Source organism: Sipha flava, unplaced genomic scaffold (genome assembly GCF_003268045.1).
Source record: "Sipha flava isolate LNK unplaced genomic scaffold, YSA_version1 607_pilon_pilon, whole genome shotgun sequence".
In the NCBI taxonomy this organism is placed as follows: domain Eukaryota; kingdom Metazoa; phylum Arthropoda; class Insecta; order Hemiptera; family Aphididae; genus Sipha; species Sipha flava.
Genome location: NW_020273584.1, coordinates 426,299 through 439,377, shown reverse-complemented (window position 1 = coordinate 439,377; position 13,079 = coordinate 426,299). Strand labels below are relative to the sequence as shown.

At 25.4% G+C, this 13,079-nt stretch overlaps 1 protein-coding gene across 38 annotated transcripts in view; it reads left to right on the top strand.

Annotated features, from left to right (window-relative positions):
* Window positions 1-13,079, top strand: part of LOC112691349 (longitudinals lacking protein-like) — a 432,448-nt gene that overhangs the window by 165,355 nt on the left and 254,014 nt on the right. The window contains exon 5 of one of the 38 annotated variants that reach the window (XM_025565569.1): window positions 12,689-12,933. The exons of 36 other annotated variants lie outside the window; for them this stretch is intronic. In XM_025565569.1, the coding sequence (XP_025421354.1) occupies window positions 12,689-12,918 (230 nt within the window). In that variant the 3' untranslated portion in view covers window positions 12,919-12,933. Of the gene's footprint in view, window positions 1-9,115; window positions 9,370-12,688; window positions 12,934-13,079 lie in introns of those variants that run through there. One more of the 38 variants, XM_025565558.1, reaches the window with a different exon arrangement.

Below are 13,079 nucleotides of genomic sequence, written 5' to 3'. Positions count from 1 at the left end.
ACGTGAAATCATTTTTTTTTTTTTGCTTTTTGCTGCTTTTAAAAATAATTTGTTCTGGGGTTTTTAATTATTCATATGCCATTCAATTGATTTGCACATTTCAGATACATTGCGATATTATTGCTCAAATTCTTGTGGTCGAAGCTATAGCAGAAGGGACAATATGCAACGTCATGTAAAATTTGAATGTGGTGTACCTAAGCAATTTATGTGCTCACACTGTGGAAAAGATTATGTGTATAGAAGTAGCTTAAAATATCATGTTTGTCTCGTCCATGGAACAAACTATAATATTTGATTCAATTTCATACAAACAAATCATTTAGTTTTTATTAAATAAATGTTTTTATTACTAATACTACGATAACAGTCGTTGCGCGTCTGCCGTCGCACATACACGTTCGTCACGTTGCGCTCGTTGTTTCTATCATTAATATTATTTCATTAATATTATTAGATAATCATGTTCACGTATTAGCATGATACCGGATCTGTCAGTCTTGTCTCGCGCCTCTACATCGGAATCGACAAAACAAAATCTGTTGTCCTCCTTTTCGCCTAATACTAACACAAGAGTAAAGATTAGCAAGACGTTTGTGTTTCCAAATCGATTCTCCGTTTTCACTATGGATGAGAACCTTCCCGAGGTTTTTAGTCCACCCTCTACCTCAGTTGCCTCCGAAGCACAATGTAGAATCATCGCCCCAGAATTAAATTACTTCGACGTCAATGTAGCTGACAACAATATTATGACAACAAACCAGCACAGCAAATTGTCTTAAGTAATGTCACAAACTATTCCACGTTAAGAGTGGTTTTTACTTCTTTGGGGGGCGCCGATGGTTATAACGCTACCGTCATGGATACCTACTTTATGTTAAAACCCGTGATTGCATTGACCACTATAAATTGATGAAGGTATAAAGTCCCATACGTGGACACCCCGACATATCCGTCCTATAAAAGTGTTAATTCGTGATTTATGAACATCACAGTATCGCCATTGAGGATATAGAAAATGTCCTCACAGATAAGGAATTCTCTGTGATAAATGTATCAAACATTCGCAATCGCGTTCAGTGGTCTAAAATTGAGAAATGGTGGCCAAAAATGTTTATTTGTAAAATAAACTAGATAATATAGGTACTGAAAACGTTTATGTGTAGGATAGTTGCTCATATCTGCTCCACTTTCGATAAGACATTATTGAATTTAACATGTTTATGAAATCGATGATATACTTGAATAGTTGTATTCGTGCGTTCGATACAGTGTTAATCATTATAACACGGTTGTGTTTCACGGATACCACGATCTTACCCGTCACACCCCTTTGCCTTGGTATCATCGTACGTTTGATTATCAATCGGGACACCTGATTGATTAAAAGAACGGAAACGACAATGTATCACGAAGTGTTTGCGGATGGTGTACCGACCGCTGCGAGCGATCGGCAAGCTTGTCTGCCTTTAGCCATCTTCTTGGTACTTTTAATAAACTATATTTTTGCTAATTTGTTGTTATTTCTTTAACATTTTAATATTTTAGTGAGTTTTAAATTTAATTTGTGTGTGTGGTGATTTACCGTGACATATAATTTGGCTCATATGTTATCATTCGATTTGATGTCCATGAATATATTATTGTTAACATTATGTCTGGTTTATTACAAGAAAAACAAACAGTGCATTGAATTTAGATTTAAATACATTTAATTTTGACGAAATATCGTTTGTGTATATTAAATCACTTAAATATTTTTGGCCACTCTTTGAAATGTAATTGTTACAAATAAACATTTTTGGCCATCTTTTTTCAATTTTAGACCACTGTGTCGCGTAAGCAAAAAAGTTCTATCTCTTTTTTCTATTACCATTATAGTAAACGAATCTTATCGGAGAATATACCAACTATACTTCCTTCTAAATTCCAAAATTGCAGTCGAAAAACCTCATCAAATCCATTTTCCACCGCAATGTAAACAGTGTCAAGGTTATGGTCACACACAAAGGTATTGTAACGAACCGCCAAGATGCGTCAAATGCAGTTACAACCATCACACCAATGCCTGCACCAAATCTTCCAGTGCATCTGTGAAATGCGCGTTATGTGCTAGCGCACATACCGCGAATTACAAAGGATGTCTATCATTAAATAAAATATCAATCACCTCTCACAAGAAAGTCCATACAAAGATCACACCATTCACACCACCAACCGTGCTTTCAAAGGACTTGCCAGTCACAGACATGCTTTCGCTCACCCACACTCAACTCAAAGGAAAATATAGTGCCAAGACGTATGCAAAAATAACTGCTGGCAATTCGAACAATCCAAATATCGAATCCATTTTAGTTATTTTATCTCAGTTCGTTTCACAATTAAATTCCCTCATTACTCCATTAATTTCGCTCGTATCTACGCTCCTACAATTATTTCCAAGAATACCTTATCTCCTTAAATTTATTTTTGCTGTACGTAAACATTATATATCGTACTCCTTTTCTATACCTTCATATTATGTATAATCTAAATTTTTGCAGTGTTTTATATCTTTCGATATCAATGACTCCACATTATAAAATTTAATTGGCTTATATTATTTTCTACTATATTATTTCTATCACTTATTTAGTATATAACATGTTAATTTATATTCTAACTTCTCTGTATATTCTGTAATTGTTGAACCTAATAGTTTATACTAAGGTTTTAATAATAATAAAAAAAAATTCTATGTTAAAGTTATATACTTGTATTAAAATCCTCTACTGAGTTCCTTTATTTCATAAAAAGGTTCATATTTTTAGTAGATTTGTTGCTTTATTAAAGCCATTTTTATTATTAATTTTAGCTTTTTGGTTTTCATCCATAAATTAAAATTATTACATATTTTAATGAACTTAAAATGTTTATTGTTATTATTTATTAGGATTAATATTAATGGCTTCAATCGACCGATTCTATTGTCCACGAGGATGTGGCCGAAGTTATAAAAGAAAAGATCATTGTTGGCGACATATTAAGTACGAGTGTGGAGTACCGAGACAATTCAAATGCTCATATTGTTCACGGAGTTTTGCTCATAATAGCGCTTTAAAAAAGCATGTTTTAGTGATTCATAAAATCACACCAGATTTTTAAGGAGATTTATTGTAAATCGTAATTTAGCAAATAGTCAATAGTCGATTTAATTTGGCTAAATAGTTTTTATTTATGTTATATGATACTCTTGTGGTATCTTAATATATTTACTAATTATAAATGTCATAACATGTTATATAAATAAATGGTTTTTGTGTATTATGTTCACCTAATGTTGTTTTATTTTTTACGGAAGTAACCAAATCAAAATAACATTAATACTTATATTGGTTAAGCGTGATTACTGGGCTATCTACCCCGTATTATCTTATCGCTTATAATTTTAAAACTATGGTAGATATCATGATATAATAAACAACATATATATAATAAACTATATATGATGATGCATAATTATATGGTACACATTACTTGTTTTTTATCACCCATCACTTCGATAGTGCAATGTGGCGATGGACTCTCGATATTTTTCATTGGTTGTATATAAATTATATTATTGTGATAATTACAGACTCGTGGTAGTATTTTCGTTGTGCTAAGAAGATATAATCTAACCTAACGCACCTTGTTCCGTCTTCAATGTGTGTTTACAGTGTCAGTATTGTGAACATACCCAAAATCCCAAAATCCTATATAGCATATTGCTGAAGTCACATCAATATCTTAAATAGAAAATATTATTATGATTTAAGGTTTTTGTTTTACAAAGCTTTTTTAGACATGCATTTGGGTATAAATGAATCCTAAATGCACAATACATTGTATATACTTTATATTTTATATCACTCACAAAGTAGCAACACTCAAAAACAAGAATATTTTAGTTAATAAAGTGAAGCAAGAGGACATGCGTGAAAAACTAAAAACAAGTTTTTTAATATTTATTTTTTTGATTAAAATGTTAATAAGACGTAATGTTACGAAGATTTAATATAATTTTATTAATTAGGTATGTTATACATGTAAAATAATACTTAAGGAAAAAAAGTAAAAATCGATAATAAAATACATTGATTTTTTTTCTGGCGGAAGAAGATATTATATTTGTTGCCAAGCATAAATCTTATTTATATATATTATACCTTGCAGTAAAGTATCGATTATTCTCACTAATTGAGACCGAAGGGTTAAATAGTATTAACATATTATTTTCATTAGAGTGAGTTTTAGTATACAATCTCGTATTTCAAATATGTACACGATAAAATGAACATAAAGACTGATAAATAATTAAATTAAACTAGAAATAAATTTGTATAAACATTTTGTAGCGCGGTTAATTGATGTGTGGATAATCGACACTCTCTGTAATTATATATTAAACGATAAGACGTTAAAACAATTATTAAAAAAAATAAGGTTAAAAAGAAGAAATGGTTTAAAACTTTGAAAAAATTGTAATTTACAAATGGGCACTTGTAAACTCCACTGATTGTGATCTTTTCCGCTTATTTTTTGGCGTAAATTCCACCAGTACATTTTTTTTAACTGAAAAAAAATGAAAATTCCACCGGTTCCTTTTTTTTACCTGAAAAAAATGTATATTCAACCACTATGCTTTATTGACTGAAAAACATCTAAACTCCACAGATGGTAAAATCCATTCACATCTAGCTCAATCCTTTAATAATCACATCGAAATATACATTAAATTAAATAGCATTTACTACAAAATAATTTTGTTTTTAGTTTATAGTGGGACGAGGGATTGAGAATGGGATGGAAGGGAAGGGAAGTTAATTTAATTTTAATTTGATATAGTTTTCTTAAAACTATATTATAATTAATATTAATATTATATTCCATTAATTATTTTACTAAGTAATATAAATAAAAGTTTAGTCAAATTTATGGTGAGGTCTTTTCCGACAGAACAATTTTTTTTTTCATGAATTGTTGTGTGTTAGTTATTGTTTTGCACCATGTCACTAATGATAAAATAAATAGAAACACTATTTATTTATGCTCTTACTAATATATTATAACTTTACTTTTGTTTTTCTATACTTTCTTCTTTCATTTTTATATATTGAATTTATTGATAATTTTAATCTTTTTTTTTCCTTGTATATTTCGTAATATTTGAAGATAGATTGTGAAAAAGAAGATATAATATTCTTATTTTTGCAATTTTGTATTGCTTTACATTGCTTGGATTTATTTTATTTTTACAGTTAACTATAATTGTATTGTTATTTATGTTAAGTTAATATTATGAATTTTTATGTTTTAGTTGTTCTGGATGATTGCGACAACCCGATTAAAATATGGGTATGCAATGTTTGTAATCGGAAATTTGAAAATGAAACTCATTTGGTTCAACATGTCAAACACGAATGTGGAGTTGTAGGGTTTTTTGGATGTAATTTTTGTAATCAATTATTCGACAGTTTATTTCCATTATATGAACATGTTGAATCAATGCACGGAATTATATTTACGGATGAATAGCATATTAAGCTTCTTTATCCAAATATTCCTTATTTTAGTACGGCTTTGTACATTTTTGAAATGATATGTGATGTAATGAAATAAGTATTTTATCAATAAGGTGGTAATTTTTTGTTCTTAATTATTATCAAGTGATAAATTAACTTTATCTTTATGAACTTACTTCACGTGCAAGTATGAATTTGAAGTACTTACTGTATAATTGACTAATAATTATAGCTGAATGTAATTTTTCTAATAAAATTATGATATTTTAAAGATTTTATTTCTTTATGATAGTTATTATCTACATCACATTTTATTTGTCGTACTTACAATACTTATCATGAAAATTTAATATTGAATTAATCTGTTGGAGTTTGTATATCTAAAGTGTTTTTAAATATTAGTAACTTAATTTAAGTTACAAAATCTAATGATTTGTTTTTAAATAATATGAATACATAAATAAATATTGAACCATTTTTAAAGTTCTTTAAAGTTCTTTTTAGTTTATTATTTAATTATAATCTCACATTAGCAACCATATATTCTAAATGTATTGTTATTATGTTTTATTTGGCGAAGAGAGAAATACTCTTGCTCGGTGAATAATTGATGCTCTGGTTAGGTTAATTTTAAAACTAAGTTAATCAACAATATATAAAAACTAATTCAATTATTTACCTGAATTGTTTAATTTTATTATTTTCTTTTCAATAGGTTTGTAGTTTTTGCTAAGCAACCAGCTATTATTTGAAGAACTAAAAAAAAGTTAAATAAGAAATTCGATTAATACACATTTTTCCTGAAGTACCTTAGTTCTGGCATTGTATCATGTGACGGTACACTAACTTTATCCATCCAACTTGTAAACATTTTTTGCGTGCTACTTTATATTTTTATTTTATTTAAGATAATTGTCTACATTAATAGATTCACCAAATCAATTATTTTTATTTGTATTATTGTAGTTACATTTCGATTAATTAATTTATTATTGCTTCACCTTTTAAGAAATTCAATTTTGTAAAAAATAATGCTTTACCTAAGTTAATTTTATTTACAGTTGTTATTTTATATAATGATTTGTATTTTTTCAGTACTTGAGAAAAATTTCATAAACCAATTAAAAGTTTTGGCTGTAAATGATCCCGTGGGATGCCCTAATAATTGCGGTAGAGCATATAAAGGATCACGCCGTAAACATTCATTGAAACGTCATTTATTATTCGAATGTGGCAAACCACCTCAGTTCCAATGTGTGGTGTGTTTTAAAAGATTTACTAACAAAAAAAGCATGCAGTATCATTTAGCAGCTATTCACAAAATTATTAATCACTAAAAATATAATAAGAAATAAATTACCTATATATCATGGGAATAAAGTGATGTGTTAAGAAAAATAATTTGGAAGTAAATAATTTGTAATAATGATTCAGTAAAATATATATTACCGTTTATAATGTTGATACACTCTCAATTTTCATAAAAATCATTGTGATTAAAAGTAGAAATAATAATAAATAATTTTCATCAGCCCAAATTTTCCCATATTTACATGTTACTTCTTTCCAAATTGGCTCCTCTGTGCTATTTTTCTCCACCTCCTCCTTCTTAATTTCTGTTCTTCATTTGTCATATCATTAATTATCAAGTTTACTCTAGGTGTCAGTTTTATTTTTTTTATTTAATTGTTCTTATTCTTTATGTAGTCTATAGTACTGTAAGTATAATCTACATATACATGTTACAGTTTTTATTTAATATTGTTGGACAATATTAAATTAATTATCGTTAGACAAAAGCAAATATATTTATGTTATATATATATATATATATACTATCGTTTAATACTAGTTACTTAATTAATTAATTTCATTTTAATATATATCTGTAACAATTAACTTAAGTAGTTGTTTAATTTGTTTTAATTTATTAATAGTATAAAATTAATTTTATTTGACTTAATTTTTTGTTGTTTTCCATACAGGTTTGAAATATTTTTTTCTTATGATTATAGCATAAAATAATAATTATTTTAGAACATATAAATTATTGTTAACTATTTTAATATTTAATATATATATTTATATGAATGTATAATAATTATTGCGATCCGATTTTGATTACATTATAAAATAAAATTACCGTAAATATATGTTTTTTTAACCTAAATGTCTATTAAGCTTGTCATGTAGTAATATAGTTGTCTCTTCTTTTATTCTTAAGTAAATTTGAACTTGATTGATTTAACTATAAAATACACTTACTTTAATACTATATAGCCATATGTAAAGCGAATAACAATATTTCTTTTATTTAGATTGTAAATATAACACATTAGATCTTATGCAATTTGTTACTACCGTTGTTGTTGGAGTATTGTCCTCATAATAATATATTCTAAAAATATATATTCTGTGTAATGTGATATTAATTCAGTATATATTTATGAGTTAATAATATGTGTATTAGATATAAAAAAAATACAAGGAATTTTTTTTTTAGTAAATTATAATTATTTTCTAAGTTAATTTATGTTTTTATTAAATAATATATTCAATTTAAAATTTTTATTAGGTACATACGAGTCGTATTATATTTTCATTTTAAAATTTTTTTGTATGATATAATTATAATTTGGTCATATTGGAATATAAGGTTAAAAATTAATTTCAAACTTCAGTTAATTTAATTAATTCAATATAATTTTTTTTTTATAAAATTTTTTATAATATATTTCTTATTTTGATACTATTATTTCATCTATTAGTATCAAAAATCCCTCGTTTTAAATTGTTTAGTCAATTTAACTAAATTTTGTAATTAAATTTCCGTTAAAAATATGTAGGCGTGTCTTTGAAATTGTAGATATTTTTTAAATTATCGTGAGATTGTGAATTATTTGCTAATATATGAGTGATATATTTATACCTAGATATTTATATCTAGATATGTTTGTTGAATTTAATAATCCTATTTTACCATGATACAGCATTCAAATTTTCGATGTACGTTGTGGAATATTTAAAAGTACTCTTATTTATAAGCTTTTGTAAACATCTGTCAATGGATACCAATTTCATTTGTATCATTTTTCTCACACCCTCCATTGTTTTCCCCATATGAATAGATAAATGTTTAAAGTTTATAAAGGTTTATCAATGTATTAACATACCAAATACAGCGTTATTCATGAATTTAAAAAGTCTCTCTCAAAGTAGCGTTCTTCCTCATCGCAGCATTTAAATTAATATATAGCTTTATATCGCTTTGATTAAAGTGAAACATTTAATACATATATAGAGAGATGTGTTTCCCTAAAAAGTTAATCTGAAGAATAAATACACATCTCACATTTATACGCTGCAGTTTTTTTTTAATTATAGTTATTGCATAAACTATAATTTTATAGTTTATTTTAATGTATTGGTCATTATAGTTATTCTTTGCGTGCTAAATACTATATTAGAACTACTACTTTTTTTTTTATAACTTAGCGCTTTGTATTGATCAGGTTTTTAATTCATTGATCTATAAATTAAATTTATAAAATTTTAAAATTTTTTGTTCTTAGGATTTTTGGCTCGCATGAACGAGTTTGTACAAAGTGACCCAGCTTATTGTCCACGTAATTGCGGTCGGAGCTATAAAGGAAAGTGGCGAAGAACAAATCTTAGAAACCATTTAGTCTATGAGTGTGGATTACCATGTATGTTCAAATGTCATATATGCAATCGGACATTTAAACACAAGTGCACTCTTAAGTCACATATGGGATGCAAACACAAAATTGTCATAGGAAAAGATTACTAAACTTAGAAATAATAATGAGATCTACTTTTTAAATTATAATTAAGGTTTTTACATGAAACTTCTTATTTTTGTATTGTATTATAAGTTTAATCAATGATACTAAAAATTATGGATATAATTTTTCAAAGTAACATCTTTATCATAATGTTCATCAGTATATTAGAACAAAAAATGATGCCTTGTTATAGACATTTATCATTTATTATAATAACAAAAATTACATACCTATACATTTATTTTATTCAGTATAGATATTAGATATAGTTTCAACTTTTTGCTATTAATAGCGGGAAGAAGAAATACATTTAGGTATTAAAAAATATAAATATTTCAAATAATTTCAACACTCATTGCATGCATCACTGTATTTTAATGAAATTATTTAATTGTAAATTTACATGTAAAATAAATTTAATTATATTTCGAGTGCGAAATATAGGTATCCTCGGTATATGTCTAAGAAGAAAATTGAGTATGATGATTATATTTGATAAATAATTAGATTTATTATAATAAAATGTATGTATATAATTATATTTTTTATTTATAATATTAATCATTTATTAATATTAAATTATTAGTTAATATTATTATTAGTATTATACATTTTATTTTTAAAATACTATTTTGCTTATCATTTATATATTTGTTCATTAAATAGTACAATATTTAAATACTATTTAAGAATAATAAATAATAATACTTTTTATCTGATACTTCTATTTATAGTAGTTTTTTTTTTTTTTTTATGCAACTTCAAAAGTAAATATAAGTTTTGAACACAATTTCACTGGTTTATTCTAAGTACTATACAATGATGAATAAAATTGATAGGCTAGATAAAATGTTAATAAAGAAACGTTAGATTTGAACAAACTACACACAATATTAATTGTGTTTCAATATCATGTAATTTATGATGCTGACCATTATAAGGATAAAGTTCTATATATCCTACTATTATTGGAATTTTTTGTTTATTTTTGTTATATTTATCCTTGTATTTATATGTAATCAGTTTTGATATCTTGATTTGGTTATAATGAAGAGGTAATACTGTATCCGGGACTGGGAATCTTAATCTGATATGAGTATATTACATAATTGTATTAATAATACCTATATATTATTTGATTTTACGGGTATTATAGTTGTAATATATTGAAATAATTGTATTTTACATAAATATGTTTTATTAAATTTAAAACATCTATTAGTAAACATATGCATATTTATATGCAATTAAAAGTAATTGATTTAATATATTTATTTAATGTGAATTAAAATTTTACAAAAATTTGTATTTTAATTGGCCTATTATATAATTGTATTGAGTTTCTGTAATAAACTATGATTTTATAAAATTTAACAATAAATGTTGAATAAACTACAATATTCCATCAAATTTTTTTTTACTTGTAATCAATTATGTTAAATAAATATATAATAATAATAATAACAATATTATTCTTGAGATAATTTGAGACAATTACATAATACTCGTACTTTGTAAAGTTATTCAAGTTTAAACATATGGAAATATCTAATGTATTTATCATTTTTATTACTATATTTAAATTAATTTGATGTGTAAATTATTTATTTTTAACTTTTTTTGTATGAATATATGAAATTTAAAATTAATAATTACAATTTTTTTCTAGTGAGTGACATAAAAAAAGTTTTGGTTGGAGTGGCATTGTTTGATTCTTCTGTTGCCAAAATGTTGTGGTCATAAATTTTCGTACAAAGGAAAAAATCGAAAATCGAATTTAAAAGTTCATCTTAAATATGAATGCGTTGTAACATGGCATTTTCGTTGTGGATACTGCCAAAAGACGTTTATTCGTAAATCACATTTGAAAGGACACATTGGTAGTGTTCGCAGGGCATTTTATTTTAAAAGTAATAACTAAAGAAATTGTTTTCTTTTTTTATGTTTTTGGTATAAAGTATTTATATAAAATAAATTAACGTATATAATCTATAGTGATAATTTTATGTATGATCATCTATAGTATAATATTATTATTATTTTTTTCAATAAATATTGTTTGATTAAATTTGTATTTTTATTTACCATAACATATGCACTAATTATTTAATATTTACTAGGTATTTACATTGTAAATATATATATATATATATATTAAATACTCTTTTTTTATAAGTAATCACCGCGGAAGAATTTATATTTATCATATAAAATATGGAGTGCATGTAAAGTCCGCCTAAGATGAACTACAGGTAAAATAAGGTACATGTAAATTCTGCCCGAAAAAAATTGATAATTAATAAATACATCCTACGTATAACTTACTTAGTTTACTTTAGAAAATTTAAAATTGTTTAATATTAAAAGTATATGTCCACGTTCTGATTCTAGAAATTGAGTCATTATAGCGTATAAAACTCTAGGACGTGTACTGAACACTGATATTTTCAATTATTATATCCACAATATGTGGCAAAGCTGATAAGACATGATTGACGATTGACAAATCCATTTTTGTAGGTATCTACAAAAATACATATACTTTTGGGTGAAATTTACACGTACCTTTTTTACTTGGATATTTTCCTGGGCAGAATTTACCTATTAATTTCGGGCAGAATTTACAATACCTCAAAATATGATTTTGAAATTGGTTAAGTTAGACTATAGATATTGAAGTATCAGATTTTACGTAATAATTGCACGGATATTGTTTCTATGCTAATCAAAGTGAAATTTTAAACTACCTGCTAACTGCTTCATCTCAGTTATATATGATCTGATGGTGACTGGTATAGTTAAAATGGCATGTTATTTCTATTTAAAATACTATAATGTACTTATACTTGATCACAATTATTTTAAATAACGGTTTGTTATGTATTTTGCCTGTTTTTTAAACACTAGTTCAAAATATAACTATTTTATTGAAAATGTTTATATTTTTTAATTTTCCTACTTATATTTAATAAACATTTTCAAACTTTTAAACTTAATTTATTAACACATACATGATATGAAAATTATTTATTTTTTATTGTTATTAATTAGATATGGTATAATGTATTAAATTATAATCGCTTACATAAATTTCACCATTTATATGACTTATTATATAATTTTAATATTTTCACATAGTTTTACAGTACAATTATTTTTTATTATACCTAATTACAAACGTATTCATTTAAAATAACATGTTTGAATGACTGTTATAACGTTAAATATTTGCTATAATATATAGGTTACATTTAAATTATTAGTATGTTTTTATTGTTTTATTTTATTTTTTTTGTGAATACATAATAACTGAAATTATCTATTATTCTTTCATTTCAGTAAAAGGCCTAGACCAGTTGGAAGCAGTGTCTTATTTCGATCCGGCTATATGCCCTAATCAATGTGGTCGTAAATATCGAGGGAAAAGTCGAAAATCAAATTTAAAAGCTCATCTTAAGTACGAATGTGGCGTACCACGACAATTTTTTTGTGAATATTGTCATAGGAGTTTTGTCCATAAAGCACATTTAAAAGGACATATAGGTGTTATTCACGGTGTTCTTATTTAGTTTATTGTAAATTTTGTAAAATATTAAGCAGCTTTAGTCTGGTGGAAACCAACTTTTGTACTAAAAATTACGTTTATAATCTATTATACTAATTTACCTCGTTTTATTTAATTTTATTTATTTTTGTCTATGCTGATATATATATTTTTAAATAAATGCAA